General features: G+C 37.5%; 1 protein-coding gene across 10 annotated transcripts in view; it reads right to left on the reverse strand.

Moving 5' to 3' along the window:
- si:ch211-199g17.2 (uncharacterized) overlaps positions 1-18,742 on the reverse strand; it is a 65,216-nt gene extending 46,474 nt beyond the window's left edge. For 5 of the 10 annotated variants that reach the window (XR_008393400.1, XR_008393401.1, XM_053675430.1 and 2 more), the window contains exons 1-21: positions 18,567-18,742; positions 16,274-16,389; positions 14,997-15,065; positions 14,743-14,767; positions 11,880-11,897; positions 11,687-11,752; positions 11,445-11,581; positions 11,252-11,359; positions 11,041-11,098; positions 10,198-10,245; positions 10,032-10,100; positions 9,158-9,297; positions 8,920-9,048; positions 5,960-6,017; positions 3,665-3,745; positions 3,488-3,574; positions 3,009-3,061; positions 1,263-1,331; positions 544-568; positions 320-331; positions 43-117 (exon numbers count right to left, since the gene is read on the reverse strand). Coding sequence is in view for 8 of the 10 variants with exons in the window: in XM_053675430.1 (XP_053531405.1) it covers positions 43-117; positions 320-331; positions 544-568; positions 1,263-1,331; positions 3,009-3,061; positions 3,488-3,574; positions 3,665-3,745; positions 5,960-6,017; positions 8,920-9,048; positions 9,158-9,297; positions 10,032-10,100; positions 10,198-10,245; positions 11,041-11,098; positions 11,252-11,359; positions 11,445-11,581; positions 11,687-11,752; positions 11,880-11,897; positions 14,743-14,767; positions 14,997-15,065; positions 16,274-16,309 (1,363 nt within the window). In the remaining 2 variants the exon portion in view is untranslated. Of the gene's footprint in view, positions 1-42; positions 170-319; positions 332-543; positions 569-1,262; positions 1,332-3,008; positions 3,062-3,487; positions 3,575-3,664; positions 3,746-5,959; positions 6,018-8,919; positions 9,049-9,157; positions 9,298-10,031; positions 10,101-10,197; positions 10,246-11,040; positions 11,099-11,251; positions 11,360-11,444; positions 11,582-11,686; positions 11,753-11,879; positions 11,898-14,742; positions 14,768-14,996; positions 15,066-16,273; positions 16,390-18,566 lie in introns of those variants that run through there. The other 5 variants (XM_053675433.1, XM_053675432.1, XM_053675428.1 and 2 more) reach the window with 3 other exon arrangements.
- Positions 18,743-19,727: the final 985 nt, after the last annotated feature.

Consider the following 19,727-nt stretch of genomic DNA (forward strand, 5'->3'; position numbering starts at 1 on the left):
TACTTCATAAAATGACATGGCGTGATTCATCATGCAGCTCACCTATGATTGGTGTAAACGACTTCTTGCCATAGCAGTTCCATATGAACTGGTACAGTTTAATCTCAGAGACGGTTCCTAACCAGAGACACCAACAACAATGGTAGGCGCACATCCTCAGTTGTAAAATCTGTGTTGGTGGGACTTCATTTGTATATTTGCTTTACTTCTGTATGATTATGTATTTCTCCTTTAATGGCTTTGCAACCTTCTGCTTTGAACTTACTGTTCAGTTTGACAAATTAAACAAAAAAAATCTTCTGAAATTAAATGTACCCACCACTGTACTGGCCTGGAAAGGGAAACAAGAGATACAGAAAGGGTTAGTCAAAATTAACCACTAAATCTCAACTAACACCAAGCCACACATTAAAAATTGTTATTGATAATGGTCTCCTTCTCCTACTAGGGTTCTTCTGGTCACAGTTTACAAAGAATGATCATGTTTTAAACAACTGATACAGGTCCTTTTAAGGTAAAATGAAAATTTCTTTAGCATATTACCTGGTCCAAACAGCTCAATGAGTTTCTGTAATCACAAACATTGAAAACATGAAAATTAGTAATAGGCACTTAAATACGCATCGACATACATACGGTGTTTAAATACACAAGAGTTACTAATTTATTATGATCAGGACAATGAAACTGATATGGTAGTGCATGTGAGGCACTGGTATGACAGAATCAGAGCAGTCTTCCAGTCCACCACATAAATTATAGACATAGTGTAGAGGTGTGCATAAGGATGGGGTCTTAGAGAACACCCAGCAAAAAAAAAAAAAGAAAAGAAAGAAAAAAAAAAAAAAAAAGGGTGGAGCAGCAAGTAATTTTACCGTCACATGTGTGGAAGTGGTCAGATATAAAGCTTGCGAGACAATGAAAGGCCATGTCAATTACACGTGATAACACTGAACAGGCCACAGTACTTGCATGATGCTGGACATGTTTACTGTGTTAATTCATTAATCTTCAGGAACTGCTCTGGTCGCCAAGGTAAAAATGACTAATTTGTTTATATTATGAAAACAGTAGGAGACAATAAGAAACACAAACAACCATGTTCACTAGAAATGATCATGGGCAAGTACAAATAAATAACAATGGTTGGACTGGTCAACATCTGCAGGAGTGGATAAGAGGAGGAAAAAGAATAAATGAATAGATAAAAGCCTGTACACCTATATGTGCATGTGGATGAAGGCAGAAGCCAAAAAACCCACCTGTTTGTGTTGCTTTCCCTTAATATGCTGCTTGTAATCTTTTATAAACTTTACTGTCTTGTCACATTCCTATGGCAGACATCAGGAGAATGACTTAACTAAAATCACGTTCACAATAGGGATTAGACCACTTTTAAAATTCACCCCCAGGGGATGGTGAGAAGAATCTTCAGTAGCACAAACAAGCATACTACTGTACAGTATTTCCCCCATCCTGATTTCTTCTGTTTTTGTGTAGCTCTCATACAAAATTTTTCAGAAGTGAAAACAAAATCTAAAATAAAACAAAAGGCAACCTGAGTGAACACAAAATACAGTTTTATAATGTTATTTATTTAAGCCAAAAAAAAAAAAAAAAAGTTATCCAATACCAACTGGGCTTGTGTGAAAATGTATTTGCCCCATAGTTACTAAATCCCTGAATCTATGAAACTGCATTCATAATGAGGTTCAGCTGGAGTAGACGCAACCAGGCCTGATTACTGCAAACCCTGTTCAATCAAATCAACACTTAAATAGAACTTTTTCGACAGCATGAAGTTGGTTAAAAGGTCTTACCCAGTAACACACTATGCCAAAGCTGAGAGAAATTCCAGAAATGACTAGGAAGAAGGTGATCGAAATACATCAGTCTGGGAAGGGTTACAAAGCTATTTCAAAGGCTCTGGGACTCCAAAGAACCACAGTGAGAGCCTGCCATTATCTCCGAATGGAAAACTCAGCACAGTAGTAAACCTTCCCAGAAGAGGCAGACCTTCAAAATTTCCTCCAAGAGCACAGCAAATACTCATCCAAGAAGTCACAAAAGACCCAAGGACCACATCAAAGCCCTACAGGCCTCTCTTGCATCAATAAAGGTCACTGTTCATGACTCCACTATCAGAAAGACACGTCAAAAATGGCATCCATTGAAGAGTGGCGATGTGAAAACCTCTGCTAACCCAGAAGAACATTAAGGCTCATCTGAATTTTGCCAAAACACACCTTGATGATCCTCAAACCTTTTGGGAGAATGTTCTTTGAACTGATGAGAACACAAAATTCCACAAAGAGATCATCATATCTACAGATAAGCATGGTGGTGGAAGTGTGATGGTATGGGGATGCTTTGCTACTTCAGGGCCTGGGCAACAATAATTGAGGGAAACATGAATTCTGCTCTCTAGGAGAAAATCCTAAAAGGAGAATGTCCCGTCTTCAGTCCGCGAGTTGAATCTCAAGCGCAACTGGATTATGCAGCAAAACAATGATCCAAAGCATAGGAGTGAGTCCTAGAAGTAAGTGAAAGCCTGATCTCCAGTTATCAGAAGCATTTGGTTGCAGATATTGCTGCTAAAGATGATACAAGCAGATTTTACATTAAAGGGGGCAATTAGTTTTTCCACATGGGCAATAGATGTTGGATAACTTTTTGCTTAATAAAATAAAATAAATAAATAAATTCTGTATCGTGTGTTTACTCAGGTTGCTGTTTTATGTTGCATCTCGTTTTAGATCGAGGATCTAAAACTATTTAGTATGGGACCTACACAAAAACAGAAGAAATCAGGATTGGGCAAACACTTTCACAGCACTATATCTGGTGGTACTTTTAAATAATAATAATAATAATAATAATAATAATAAATAATAAATAAATAAATAAATAAATAAATAAATAAATTCACCAGATAGTTTTAGGTAGACAAGCTTAACCCTTTAAATTCTTATTTGTATGTGACAAGACAATAACATGTCAGTACTTACTACACACAAAATTTTGCACGGTGGATCATCTGTAGTTTGAGTGACAGGACCTTCTGGGACAAAAGTAATAAAATGTTATTCCTTTACTAACTCCTTTTCCTTGTTAATTTTACTCGTTCTGTTTTGTATGTTATATATTTATTAGACATAATATATGGAGTTTCTTTTTGGAGAGCAACCTGTTCTTCGCTTCCATCCACTTTGTAATATTTCAGCATTATTGCGTTTCAGGTTTTAACCAGAACCCTGAGGTCAAGCTAGGTATTTGAACAGAGAAGGCTGTGGAGGAGGATAAATTCTAGATGGTTTTTTATGCTCTTCCTTAATCTTACACTAATAAGCTTTACTAGAATCTACAGTGCAACAAAACAAACAGCTCATGTTAACCTCAAACATTAAGACCTGTGATGGTGAACCATCCAAAAGTGCCTGTAGCACTGTGTTAGTAACTGTAACAGCAGATAAGAATGCCATTATACCCATTTGTGTTTTCTCCTCTTGTTGCTCTGCTGAGCTGTCTGTAGTCACTGTGCTAGTAGATGACCTAGAATCCTCTGGAACAAACACTGCAGGGATGTCAAGCAGATGTTGAAATGTGTATCATTCTCAGAAGAAAAAAGACTAGCTCAAGGAGCCGAATAATAAACGAGACTTACTGATCCGTTCTCCGGGTGTAATATTAACATTCAGTTCACTCTGGTTTCTCTCTCTCCATATTACCTGCAGCTTTTCCAGAGCTACAGACAAACAACCGTAACTTAATATGAGAATGTTAACAATATTGGCCCAAACATTTAAACTGGAATAACAAAAGTATTATATGCACACATACACTAACATAACATACAGTATATCACAAAAGTGAGTACACCCCTCACATTTTTATAAATATTTGATTATATCTTTTCATGTGACAACACTGAAGAAATGACACTTTGCTACAATGTAAAGTACCGAGTGTGCAGCTTGTGTAACAGTGTAAATTTGAGGTCCCCTCAAAATAACAACACACAGCCATTAATGTCTAAACCGCTGGCAACAAAAGCGAGTACACCCCTAAGTGAAAATGTCCAAATTGGGCCCAAAGTGTCAATATTTTGTGTGGCCACCATTATTTTCCAGCACTGCCTTAACCCTCTTGGGCATGGAGTTCACCAGAGCTTCACAGTTTGCCACTGGAGTCCTCTTTCACTCCTCCATGACGACATCACGGAGTTGGTGGACGTTAGAGACCTTGTGCTCCTCCACCTTCCGACTGAGGATGCCCCACAGATGCTCAATAGGGTTTAGTCAATCACCTTCACCCTCAGCTTCTTTAGCAAGGCAGAGGTCATCTTGGAGTTGTGTTTGGGGTCGTTATCATGCTGGAATACTGCCCTGCAGCCCAGTCTCCGAAGGGAGGGGATCATGCGCTGCTTCAGTATGTCACAGTACATGTTAGTATTCATGGTTCCCTCAATGAACTGTAGCTCCCCAGTGCCGGCAGCACCCATGCAACCCCAGACCATGACACTCCCACCACCATGCTTGACTGTAGGCAAGACACACTTGTCTTTGTACTCCTCACCTGGTTGTCGCCACACACGTTTGACACCATCTGAACCAAATAAATTCATCTTGGTCTCATCAGACCACAAGACATGGTTCCAGTAATCCATGTCCTTAGTCTGCTCGTCTTTGCGGGCTTTCTTGTGGATCATCTTTAGAAGAGGCTTCCTTCTGGGACGACAGCCATGCAGACCAATTTGATGCAGTGTGTGGCGTATGGTCTGAGCACTGACAGGCTGACCCCCCACCCCTTCAACCTCTCCAGAAATGCTGGCAGCACTCATACGTCTATTTCCTAAAGACAACCTCTGGATATGACGCTGAGCACGTGCATTCAACTTCTTTGGTCGACCATGGTGAGGCCTGTTCTGAGTGGAACCTGTCCTGTTAAACCGCTGTATGGTCTTGGCCACCGTGCTGTACCTCAGTGTCAGGGTCTTGGCAATCTTCTTATAGCCTAGGCCATCTTTATGTAGAGCAACAATTCTTTTTTTCAGATCTTCAGAGAGTTCTTTGCCATGAGGTACCATGTTGAACTTCCAGTGACCAGTATGAGGGAGTGTGAGAGCGAGGACACCAAATTTAACACATCTGCTCCCCATTCACACCTGAGACCAGGGAGGGAAAATGGCTAATTGGGCCCAATTTGGAGATTTTCACTTAGGGGTGTACTCACTTTTGTTGCCAGCGGTTTAGACATTAATGGCTGTATGTTGAGTTATTTTGAGGAGACAGCAAATTTACACTGTTACACAAGCTGTACACTCACTACTTTACATTGTAGCAAAGTGTCATTTCTTCAGTGTTGTCACATGAAAAGATTTAATCAAATATGTACAAAAATGTGAGGGGTGTACTCACTTTTGTGAGATACTGTATATACACAAGTAAATATACAAGTAACATTAAAAATCTAGATTTTCTCAATTCTGTGTTTTTATATATATGTATATAAAATGTTACCATTTACTATTTAACAAAGAAAAAAACAACCTTGTAACTGTGGTTTAATTTTATCTTGTCATATACAACCCAACATTAAATGTGTAGAGACATTATGAAGAAAAAGCTTGTAAGGAAGGTGGCTGGTGGTGCCTCTGGTGAGTTTATACATCTACAGTAATACAGTTATTTAGATGCTAATTGGTCAAAAAAACTAGTACAAAGCCTAGCATGCCACGTGTAAATCAAACAATCAATTTTCATCAGTTTTAACTACTTTACTTTAGAAGTGGCTTCAATTTCTCATCAAAAACTATATACACATCAACATCAGTGCACTGCACCTGGTTTTAGATGTTCTGTTGTGGATTTAGTTTCCTGTGCAGCTGAAAAGTGCAGTACTGAAATCATGACTGCAACCAGTACCTGATTTACTGTCCTTAATGTCAGTATTATCTTACCACTTGCATAACTTGAGGACTTAACAAGTTTAAAGCATTCCAGATCCAGATGTACACTCTAAAAGATAATAGAAAAGAAACAAACAAACAAAAAAAACCACATAAGCACAGCACATGTTACAAACCTACACACATACAAAAAGAAATAAAACACAAGATAGTGTCTTCAAATCAAGTAAGGAATTGACCACTTTGAATGCCTCATCTAGTGATGTAATATGTTCAATAAAAAAAAGGTTGACAGTAAAGTCCCAGCCCTTTTATATGATAATGGAATGAGAAATGCACTGAAAATTGCATGGTTTGAATGTCATGGGCTGATATAATGACCATTATACTGTTGTATGTTATATTATTCTCTTGCATCAGAATACTGCTTCAGTCAAATGCAATAGGTGGCAGGATAAGTCTGGAGACAGGATATTCAGTACTTCCGATGGTGAAATACAGGAGTGTAATCGAGTTCTGTTTCGGCCTTGCCACGCAACTTGTCTCCATTCCTTACATGTCTGAAAGCTTAACCCAATATTTAGGTCATTTATGCAATAACATGTTCAGAGAGGCTCATCACACTAAATGATAATACTGTCTTTCACATGACAATATGTACCACTTATCCATCTCTTTAGACACGTTCTATACACTTATCTTATGGCATGACAGTTCAGGTCAGAACATCCAAGTAATACACCCACAAATAATAAAAGTCAGCCAAAAGAGAATAGAACATATTTTATGCATAAGAGAAATGAAAGGGAAACCAAATGGTTCCACAATACCCTACAGCCACGAGAAATCCACAAGCTGCAAGTCAGATAAATTAAATAAAGCTCTTAAACTTAATTTTTTTTTTTTAAATTTCAATTTAACAAAAAAGTACAGTTTGCATTTTAGATATCCCAGAAGGAAATTCACAATAATGTATGTATATACTGTATATAAATACAGATCAGTTATTTTATTTATTGAAAGAATACATTTTACAGTTTTGAAATGGAAAAAGGTCTCTATATTCAACTCTATATATGCTGCAGAACATTCTACTCCTCCTTTCTACACTGACCCTTCTAGCGCACAGATTAAAATCATAAGATTAGTCAAAAGATTCTACATCATACTTAAAATGAACAAAAGCAGAGTTCACAAAGACTGGTTTCAGAATGGTAAATGGTCTCATTCATCCATTCACACACAAACACTAATGGTAGCAGAGTTGCCACGCAAGGCGCTAAACCTGCCATCGAGAGCAACTTGGGGTTCAGTGTCTTGTCCAAGGCCACTTTGGCATGTGGAGTCATGTGGGCCGGGAATCAAACTACCAACCTTACGATTAGTGGACAACCCGCTCTACCACCTGAGTCACATCTGGCCGTTAGAATAGTTAGGTTTATTAGCAGTCAAGCAAGACAGCAAACAAACCAACTGATACCAGGAGAACAAATGCCCTGAACATGCAACTTGCACCAAGGTTCCACTGGTTACAAATATCCTTATATACATTTCATGCATGTTCCTCTTAACTACCTCTATCCAATCACACGCATCCTCTTCTGCTTACATCCAATCACAGTTCTCCACACATATCCCAGCTATGTAAGTTCCCATCATTTCCAGAAGATCTTTTTCCACTTAGCGCTGCTCAACATTTTCCATTAGCTTCACTTTGGTTTGCTTTTGCAGGATATTTTTGCTTCTACAACTAACACCGTCCCTGCTAGCTCAGATTCAAACTATAAAATTAATTAAAAAGATCCATCTTGCACTTGAAATTAATAAAACAGCCAAAGCGACAAAGACTGGATTCAGATGAGGTAGGTTTATTAGCAGTCAAGCAAGACGGCAAACAAACCAGCTGGTACCAGGTGTGTACACCAAATGAGGACGTAACTTGCACCAATGTCCCACTGATTACAAGTTCTTTATATACACATTTCTTACAGGTTCCTTTAACCAATCACACATTTCCCCTTTTGTACATCACAGGTGTCTCCACACTTATCCTCGTTACACAAGTTCCCATGCACTGAGTGAATTCGCATGTCCCATTTTAGCTGCTTTGCTGTATGAGGCTCAAGGGGAATTTTTTTGGCTAGATGGTTATACATTTGCAGAACAATAATATACATGTTTGTGATGCCTTGGCCTTTTGAAACTCACCCATACATTGCTGTATAACAGTCTCTGAATTGAGACTTCTCATTTCTTGTTTGAGCTGTACATTCCATATGAAGACACAATTCCTGTTTTTTCTGTTCTCTCCAATTCTTAGTTTTAGATCATGTTCTTCAATAAACAAAAACCTCTCTCCCTTCATTAGGATCACTCAATGGCCTTGGGATGTTAATAAAAGACTACATGCCCTGTGAGGTGTTCTGCAAAACCTTATACTGTTTTATAAAATAAAAAAATAAATAAAAAAAAACTGTGCCTGTGTGTAATATCATTATTAGGGCAGCTGTCATGCAGGTCATGCATGTCATCTCCTTCTTGCCCTTTCCTACACATCCATTAGATATTTAGTCTTACTTTACATTTATCTGTTCTTTCAGGCTTGACTTTTCACAACATTTTAGATCTTTATCTCAAATCCTTACACTTTCCACATCATTACATTGAGGAGTCTATAACTTGCCCCATTACCCATTTCCTCTTTATTTACTCTTGAGACTTCTACCATGGGTGAGTGAACATTCTAACATTATCTGCTCTATACTGTGTACCTATGGGCCCCTATGTTTACTCTGTTTTATGGTCGGATGAATGGTTTTAACCGTCCCACTGTGTTGTGTTTTTATGGTCAAACTCAACCAACCCTGAGTTTCCCTACAGTGCAACTGCACTTGAATCTTTGTTCAAATCCATCCTTTATTGTTGCCTGACAACATATGAAACTAACATTCATCTTTCAATAAAAGCTGAATCCCAAAAATAAAAAAGGGGGGAAAAATCTATTGTATAACCTGTATTTCCGTCGGAGGGCAGACAGTCTGCGCTTGATTTGCCAGATAAAGAACCTTCTTGTGGAAACTGTAGGAGAATTGACTGTAACTGCTCTTGGGAGAGTCTAAAGTGGCTGGGTGAGCAGCTTTCTAAAAAAGCAGAGCAAAAAAACTTCAGTAATTCAAATTGTTGATGCAAGACTGAAAACTGTAAAATGAAAGCTCATTAAAAGTTTATTTTGTACCCATAAGCACTCACCAGATATGAGTAAACATGATCAAAGCTGATGCAATGGGAGATGCTTTGAGTAGCTGAAAGATTGGTCTTGCACAGAATACAGAGATACCCACAATATCCCTCATTCTTTGGACAAGAGTACTCAAGCAGTAGGCTCAGGCCTGGGAAAAGAAAAGACAGCCATGACATCCGTCCAAGACAACAACATCTTGATCTACCCCCAAAAGTATTGGAACAAGGAAGCCATTTCTATAGTTTTCACTATAGATTGAAGAAATTTGGGTTTGAGATCAAAAGAATCAGAATTTCAGTTTTCACTTCCTGATATTTACTTCTAGATATGTTGTACCAGTGGTTCTCAAACTGTGGGCCGTGGCTCCCTGGGTAGGCCGCCAGATGGCGCCAGGGGTCGCACAGAAATTCTAGAATATTGTTTTTAAAAAAAATTATTTTACATTGTCTTCCTTGTGTTTTATTTCTTATCTGATTTACATCCAACACCTTTCCCATGTCTAGTTATTACACCAGTGGTTTCTTTCTTTTTCAGGACATTCCAAATCGTTATATTGGCTATGACCAATGCTTGTGCAAGGACTTCGATAGATTTTGCAACTTTTCTCAGCTTCAAAATTGCTTGCTTTTCTCCCATAAACAGCTCTCTAGTTTTCATGTTGGTTTATCCTTTTCAACAAGAGATGCAGTCTGCATCTGCAGTTCTGACTCGCATCGTTTTGTACCTGCTTTTGCTTTGCATGGACTGCTATTAAAATTGTATTCTGCTCTATTGTTCTCAGTGCTCTTCATTGCTAAAACAATTCTCACATTCAGGGTATAGAAAATTGCATCCAATTCCAAAACTTATCTTTGACCATTGCTGTATGTGAACATGCCTTACCCAATAATGGATTAGTTCTGGCAGGGTCAGTGATGTACTCTTGAATGCATTTCCTCCGTGGTATACCAGCTGGGTACCAAGACATTAAATAAATGTAAAACATTACAAGTATCTATAAAAGTACACAGAATATATGAGAATAGGTGGAAATAAAATGACTAATGACCTTGGATACGCTCCATTAGCTTGTCTGTTTTGGAAAGCACTGACATGACTAGGGATGATAGGAAAAAAAAGAAAAAAAAAGATGTTGGATCAGAAGTAATATAGTAAGAATATCATTCTGTTATTGAGAAATGACGGTGTCTACGTTAAGTTCCAGGAAATCAGCATTGCTTTATTATATTACTAAAGAAGATTTGGAGCCACAACAAAGAATGGACTGCCAAGGGTCCATGCCCAATAAACAGAAAATCTGTTTTAACAGCACATCCTGAAATGTTTTTATTCCTGTTATAACACATTAGCTGGTCAAAAATTAGATCTTTTTACTCAAGAATGAACATTTTATCCTTTTATAATTACATGTATTGTTGTGGACTGTCTGCAACACACACTATAAACACTACTTTCCTTCAATTTCTCCTGAAGTTTGAAGTACAGAGCTCTCAGGCCATAGACTTTCCTGTAGCGGAAAACTTAATGAAACGGCTTTATCTCTGGCACTGAAGACCCTCCCAAAATATTAAAGAAATCTCTCCTTAAAGAACTCCACCATATGAACAGTTACTTTTATTTATCAAAGAAAATATATATTTTAAAAAAATAGATTTTTTTTTTATTTGTAGTCAATTGGATTACATGCTGCATTTGCCATACAAGTGCCTGTGCATGAGCTGTTACTATAGAAACAGTCAAGTATTTGCATTACAGCCAACACTGCCTTTACAGCTGTGCTATTATAGAATATTAATCAACACCTTCTAACCAATCAGACTTGAGAATTCAAAAGTGGTTCAAGGATTCATATTAAATAAACATTAGACAAACATGAAAACCACAAATTAACCTTGATTATATGGCAGTTTTTGACACCTCCTCAACATCATCCCGGGCAGCTCGAAAACCTACACACACACACACACACACACACACACACACACACACACACACACACACACACACACACACACACACACACACACACACAGCTGTGTCTTCTCAAGTAGAGAAAAACAGGAAACCTTTTTTTTTTTCCTCTATGTAAAAAAAGTTATTACCCGTAGGTTACCAGAACCATTGGTGTTGTACTCGTTTGTAGCACTGGATTGCAGATAAGAGGAGTCATTAAGCCAAGCAAACCGCAGCAACTCTGGATTAGTGTAGGCCTGAACCACAAAGAAAACAAACCATGCCTCAGACTTTCTCATTTAAAACAAATGTCATATGGATTGACTGATAGCATACACTCACCAAGTATCTTGAGTAATGCTTATCAGAGCACAGATGCAATACAACTTTTCCAGAGTTTAACTTCTCCTCACATAAGTGGCACAGGTAAAGGGCACCAATTTTTTCAGGAGTAATAAACATGGTCATCATGTCGAAACCTACACACAATTTTATTAGTGGATAAAATCGGAAAGTACTGACCCAAAAAAACAACAACAAAAACCCAAAACTAAACACCACACTACACACACGCAAAGACTCACCAACGAGTGGTTCAGCATGGTTTGGGTTCCTCATGTAATCCAGGAAAACAAACATTGGAAAGTAAACTATGGGAATAATATGACAATATGCGAAAAGACAACATTAGTAATATTGACCAGCCACCAACACTTATTTATGCACAAGATACATTACATATACTGTACGTAGTAGGAATATAGTATCAAATCTTACCTGGTCCCTTATGTACAGCTAAAAAGAAACAATAGAGAATAGGGAAACAATAAATTGTATTAAAATGACTTCCTGATTCAGAATGCAGATGGAATAATTACAGCTGCATTCTGAACTCTTTGTAAGTGTTTGATGGAGCTCTTATTTAAGCCAACCATAACACTGCTGCAGTAGTCAAGTCTAAATGTAACAAATGCACGTATGAGTTTCTCACTATCTGTGGGGGAGAGAATATCACGTACTTTAGAGATGTTACGAAGGTGATAATATGCTGTTTTACAAAGATTACTAATATGTTCGTTAAAACTGAGATCACTGTCAAAACACAATGCCTAAATTCTTGATGTCATTAGCTTTGAGAGACAAGGAGTCTAGATATGGCATAATTAAGTTTCTCCGTGCATCATTTCAGATAATAAATACCGCCATCTTATCTTTATTTAGCTGCAGAAAGTTCTGTGTCATCCACAAGATTATGGATACATAGCTGCAGTTTACAAGGTTGCTAATCGACTTGTGGGCATCTGGTGCAGGTGAGAGATATGCATACTGATGGAAGGAGATGTTATATATGCTGCCATTAGCTGGTATAATTAATTGATACAAGTCAAATAACAAAAGGACCAAAAATCGAGCCTTGTTGAACACCACAAGATATCACATGACCTCTGGAGATGTGTGTACCCAGTGCGCCATAATATTCCCTGCCACGCAAGTAGGATTTAAACCAATCTAGGACTAGGCCTAATAAGCCAACCCAGCTTTACAGTCGGTCAAGCAGAATCTCATGGTTGACTGTCAAAGGCAGCACGGAGATCTAAAAGAACTAGAATTGACATTACTCGACTCCTTATTTTTTTTGCAGATAATTAAAAACTTTAAGAGCAGTTTCTGCACTGTGGTTGGACCGAAAGCCAGACTTTCTCAAATGTCTCGATTATTCTTGTTGAGAATTACTGAGCTATATGGACATACCAGCAGGACAAATACTGGCTATGTTTTGCCTTATGATAGTAATTTTATCGCTGAAGAAAGCTTACAACTCAGTGCACTTTTCAGTTGTGAAAAGTTCTGATATTTGAGGTGAGGGGTTAAGCAGCCTATCTATGGTGGAGAAGAGGAATCTGGGATTGTCATTGTGGCAGTCAATTAAAATTGAAAAGTAAGATTTTCTACAGACCCTATTTCGTTATTAATATACTTAACGCTAGCTACATTCATTAAATTTAATTATCTAAATCTGTACCCATCTCTTCTGTCACCCTTAGGTGGATAATTATTCATTTGCACTACTGCCACTGTTTCAAGATAAAAGTAATCTATGACAAAAGTTATTACATTATATACAGTGAAGCAGCATCTAGTCTGATCCCCCCCACTGAATTAAAGGGCAAGTACACCATTGAAAGATTTAAATGAAGAGGAGTTGACAAAAAGTATATAGCATGCACAGAAAAAATATATTTGTAGAGTAGTATGTTTCATATGCAGTTAATGTTAATGAGTTAATATAATTTTTTTTTTTTAAAAGGTTTTATTATATATTACCAGTTTGATGTTCAATGATGAAGTAGAAATGCTTTTGTTTGTGGTGAGTGAATGGGAGACTAACAGGAGGTTTTTTAAAATTCAGTAAATGTTAATATGAATAAATAACATTCAATAAGACAAGAAATCTTACATTATTCTTCAGAATTTAGTTCGTGTTAATGTTAATGTGTTTTCTGTTTATGAAACCAGTTACTGTGAAACAACTTGTTGAAATGGAGAGAATAAAGTTTTTATTTGCATTTCCTTCAGAACTGTGGAATTAATTATTATAATTTTTTTTTTATTTTTTAAAAAAGGTATAAAAAGGTTACCGGCCAATATCACTCTGAATAATCGGTTATCGGTATCGGCTGAGAAATTTAGTATCGGTGCATCTCTAGCCATAATTCATTGTGATATGGATTCAAGATTTTGGAAACATTCCTCAGACTTTCTGCTCCATGTTGACTTGATTGCATCACACAATTCCTGCAGATTTTTCAGGGGCACTTACATGCTGTAAATCTCCCGTTCTACCACATCCCAAAGGTGTTCTAGTGGATTCGGATCCAGTGACTGGGAAGGCCACTGAAGAACATGTTCATGAAACCAGTTCGAGAAATTTGCTTTGTGACATGTTGCATTACGTTGTAAGTATTAGAAGATAAGCAAATTGTGTCCATGCAGGGATGCAAATGGTCAGCAACAATATTCAAATAGGTTGTGGCTTTTGTTGAGCCTGTGCCCACTGCAGCCTCTGCTTTCTGTTCTTGACTCAGAGAAGTAGAACCCGACATGGTCTTCTGCTGTTATAGCCCATTCGCCTCAAAGTTCGACGAGTCGTGCATTCAGAGATGCTTTTCTGCTCACCACAATTGTACAGTAAGCTCAAACCAGTCTGACTATTCTCCATTGACCTCTCCCATCCACAAGGCGTTTCCGTCCACGGAACTGCCGCTCACTGGATGTTTTTCTTTATTGCACCATTCTGAGTAAATTCTAGAGACTGTTGTGAAAATCCCAGGAGATCAGCAGTTATAGAAAATGAAACCCCATTCTGATGGTGGATGTGAACATTACCCAAAGCTGCTGGCCCGTATCTGCATGATATTATGCACTGCTGCCACACAGCTAGCGGATTAGATAATTGCATGCATGAGTAGGTGTACAGGTGTTCTTAATAAAGTGCTTAGTGAGTGCTTGGGACTGACTCATGTTATCCAATGCCAAGAATCGAAGAATCCTATCCTACCCATGTACCCCATACTTAGGGTACACGCATTCATACACAACTTCACACCCACATATGTAACACAAAAGGAGTACAAATTACCTGTCTGAAAAAGTCTCGCCACTTCCTGTGGACAGAAACAAATTTTATTTATAGCAATGGTCATCATATTCCAATTCATTTTTGGGTTTAGTCTTTAATGTCAAGTGTTTGATTTGCTGTGCCAATATTGAGCAACTATGCATGTGAATGGCTGCTGATTTTAAACAGTGGTTTAGTAAGCTAACAGTGGAGCCATGTGGTGTTCCTCTCTGCATGTAGGGCATTTGAAATGTTCCCATGCATCACTAGCATACCTGCTTATGTCTGTAATTCCGGACATGAGCCTTAAAGTCCTTAATTTTCTCATACTGCACATTGCAGTTCTGTACAAAACAAAGAATGGATATTAGATTTAAAAAAAAGAAAAAAAAGTAATGGACACATTTCTGAAAAATCTAAAAGAAAATTAGAAGACAAGAAAAAAAAAAGAAAAAAAAAAAAGAATAGTATATGGACCATTGGCTAAGTGACGTGCAAATCCACCTGATTCTTATTGCTGCTAAATAAGTGGCTTGCGTTCTCATGAAGACCGGTCTTGCCAGGCTACCTTGAAAGAACAAATTCTGAAGAACAGGAAGACACAAAACACATCCTTGCGAGAACTGAGATGTGCTGTGAGCTTCCTGTTGCACAATGCACCATCACAGCACATTTCTAGTAGTGGGACAGGGTTCTCATCTCTTCAGTGCTCACTAAGTAATATGTTTCAGCTAGTCAATAGATTTACTGTCATCCAACTTGGAAGCATTGTTTAGATTCTAAGTATTTTAATTTCCACAAAATTTTAATTGTTGTGAGATTTGTTTCACAACAGAAGGTTAAAATATCATCCTGTTACAGAATGCATGTCTGATGAACAGGGAATCCATTTAAATGAGGAATTGAAATATTGGTTGAAACAGTCTCATGTTTTACCTAAACTTTGTCAAAAGTTATTGTCTTTCCAATGAGTTAATATCTGGGATAATATCGCTTCAGGTATATAATCTCTAGCATTCTATCATCAGTTTAAACAAGACAGATTACCTTTGTAATCTATAACTTTGTATCAAGTTTTTTTTTCCCTGAAAAACTCTAAACCCCCCCCAGTTTTCCCCCAAACGCATGCTTCCTCTTAGACACATGAAGCCATCGTCTGCATATTTTCTTCCAACTGCTGCTCAAGCTGGGCACAGGGCAGCACAATACACTTGGAGGAAACCAGCATCTACCCTTTTCTGCATATATGAGCTTACAGACAGCCTTGACTGGTTAGTATTGACGTGACTGACTAGGGAGACGGAGTATGCCACCTTTCACACCCCATGAGCATGGCCAGTTTTGCTCTCCTGACTTCCAGCCACGGATGGCTGTGGCATTGTCACTATCATTATTTTCTTATGCAAGGCTAAATCAAAGCCTAGCGGGAAGGATTATTAAAAACCCAACTGCAATGGTCTTGCAATGAAGTTATTCCACCAACGTCGCTCATGGGGGCCAGGTTACCCTTTGTTTGCCCACTGTGTGGTTTCTAACAGAAGGATCAACTGACCTGGCACATGAGCTGGAAGCGTATCATCTTGGTCATATCAGAATCCAGTGAGATTTTGCAGTTTTACTCTGATATGTGCAAGAACTTATTTCCCAATTTGCATTTCTGTTCACAGGCTAAAAAGGAGAAAGCACATTGTTTGCTTTAGTCAATTAACAGTAGTGGGGGGGAACAAACCCAAACACATTCTGCAGAGGTTTCTAGCACACAAAGTACACACTATAAATATTCATGCAGCAGAGGTTTCTAAAACTGGGCACAAAGGAACCTGGCCCAAGTGGAAATGATCTTGAAGAAAAAAAAAAATTATTCCAACAACAATGCTCAGACGGGCCAGGTTTCCCTGGGTTTGCCCAGTTTTAGATTTAGGCATGCTGCAAAATATACATGTTTATAGCACACATACTGCATCATCATATTGAACTCCATTACTGCATGCTTGTACTTGATGACTTGTACTTTGGGACCAATTATAAGTACTCTACTTGTGACTCTACTATATTCACACAACAGTATCATCTGAGTAAACAGAGAAATGATCAATTAAATAAATATTAAATTTGTATTAAGTTGTCCATATTTGTCTCAGACACAACAATGTCATATTCTGAATATATAAAACACTAACCTGTGATAAAATGAATTTTAATATTATATAACAAGTTCTTTTTATTTTCAAAGGACATTTGAGAAGAAACATACTTTGTGTGTTTTAAGATTTATTCCTTTCAAATCACCATTTGGTTAATATTTTCAATAACCTTGGTTCTTGTGAAAAGTAGGCAAACTAAGGGAGAAAATATTTCCATCTAGTAAAAGTTTCTGCAGGACTGGATTTTAAAATCCCACTCGCAGTAGAATTCTGAACATTTCAATAGATATTTCTGTTGTCCTTCAAAAGTAAATCCTTGCTCAGTTGCATATTTAATTCTGGCATGGATAGCACTGTCCAAAATAGCACATTTAGTGACCTGAGCTCCATGTCAGTATCCAATCCCACTCAGCTAGCTATAAGTCTGGGCTTGGGCAGAAAATGCCAACAGCCTTCATTTTTCAAGCTGGAAAAGGTGAGGGGGATTTCTGGCCAAGTGTCACATAGATACTTCGCTTTGAATAAAATAAACAAAGCAGTTTCTCTGTGTGATGTGCTTTGTGTCCATGATGACCTGGGTACAACAGAGATTTTATATTATATAAAATAATTTTTTACTCCATTTTCTTTTCACCGCACATAATTCATATCTAATTAACCTTTTCTGTAAGTTTAAGTGAAAGTGGTCCATAGAGTGGGCTACTTAAACATAAACCCTTCAACCCACCCAGCAGTACAAACACATGAGTGTGCAAGAGACCATGGTGAATACACCGCTAAACTAGGGCTGTGCAGTTTTTTTTTTTTAATTTAATTTTATTTTTTAAAAAAAATTTATTTATTTATTTATTTTTTTTTTGGGGGGGGGGGGGGGCTCTTTTTTCAACTTTATGAACAAGTCTTGATTACAATTGCAATTTCTTTTGTGTTCTTACATAGTGCAATTATAAATAAGTTGCATAATATTTCCAAAGTTTTTTTTTATTTATTAGAATGGACTTTGGAAAATGTACATGTGCAAAAACAGTAACAGCTCCATCAACAGCCAATAGTGCAAACAATGGTGATTTTAAATAAATAATATTTAAATAAAGAATATAAAAAAAAAAAAACACAACATTTGGATAAACATGGAACTGTTACCCTCTTTCTTGACAGTTCTTGCCAGAGTAAATAGGGACCGTGTCTTTTGTGACATGAAACTTGTCAAATTCTCAAACCCGAGTTTCTTCCGAGTACATTGAGTGACGTCAATCCAACATGGCTGCCCACAGCGTAAGAAAAATAAAGTAAAAGCAGGGGCTGTAGGAGGCGTTAATCAGGATAAGAAGTATGTGGTTGTGTTTTCGCCTTCGAAACCGGTTAAAATTTTGAATAGTATTCATGGATGTATATATATTTTAATTTATGCATATCCATTACATTTACATTCTCGAATTAATTGTGAAACTCGCCCAGCACTACGAAAACACAAGTTACAGGATTTTCCTAGGAATGAAATCCCCAAAAATGTTTTGCATGGGAAAGAAGCCACAATTTTCTCAAACAATGCGCCATATAAACTCTTTTTAAAAAATGTAAAAATAAAAATAAAAATAAAAAAACCTCCAAGATACAGCTACTGAATGTGCGAATAGCTGTAGGATTGAAATCTATGTAAGTTAAACTATAAACTATAGTTTACATGCTCACGGTACTCACCTTTTCACCGACCGAAAAAAAAAGAACAACGTTTTCATTAATTTTGCTAAGAAAAAAGAAAACAAACACGCTCTCAAAAGCCGATAAACTTAGTTACGAAGTCGTTCTGTACTCAGACAGGAAACCAGCTCTGCCTGACAGACTCGCGCTTATGAAGGCACAGGTCACGTGGTCGCCCTGGACCATGAACACGATCTGAAACCAGAGGAAAGTGTGCGGGGAGGGTCCTTAGTGATCATTTAAGCAGTGCCCGAAACTTAAGCACAAGCATGGTCTGAGGCAAGATAGCGTCATTAAAGCTTGTTTTACCAACAGTATGAAGGATTGATGTGTGAAATGATTCCTTTTGTGGTAGAAAATCTCTCCAATCAAGGTGGGGTACAATCAGGGTGCCAATCCATCGCAGAGCACAATCACATGCACATTGTTATAGCGTACATGATAACTGAATAAGTATAGAATGTTAAAAGAGATGCTGATATGCTTCTGCTTATATATGTGTGATAGAGAAGCACAGGGTATTAAAACAACAAGGGTTTGAAATGAAGAAAATAATAAACTTTGTCCATTTTTCTAACTCTATAGAATCACTCTGTAAACAATTATTTGTCTTTTCTTGAATCTTCTCTCTCAACTATTTGTTTAATTAAAGAATAAAAGGTTATTGCACTAAAAGAAATGATTAAAAGTCAAACAGAGATTAATTCGCTATTTAACAATAACTAGATCTACTTGTTGCTTGTACTTTACAATATAAATACCAAGCTGGCTGTCCCCTCTGCAAGTGATTTTCACCCTAGGTTTGGCAAGGCTCTAAAACATACATATGTATATTATATTATTATATTATTGTATACATATATATTATCTTATTAGGTCACCACAAACGGTTTAACAATTCTGAATACACACCCTTTGTGGTTAGCTTCTGACACTTGTGTACCCGTGAACATCAGTTACTGAGTTGAGACACTCCATATCCTGTCTAAGGTGTTTGTACCATAAATCACGATAACTGCTACTTCCTCTGTTATCTCTTAGTCCTTATGATAACTTCAAGAAAACCATATCAGATGCCACCTCCATTGTCAAGTATTGGAGCTAATATAGGCCTACAACGCAGACTATACCACAAACCATCAGACTCATCCATGCAGAGGA

Source organism: Ictalurus punctatus, chromosome 24, assembly GCF_001660625.3.
Source record: "Ictalurus punctatus breed USDA103 chromosome 24, Coco_2.0, whole genome shotgun sequence".
NCBI lineage: Eukaryota > Metazoa > Chordata > Actinopteri > Siluriformes > Ictaluridae > Ictalurus > Ictalurus punctatus.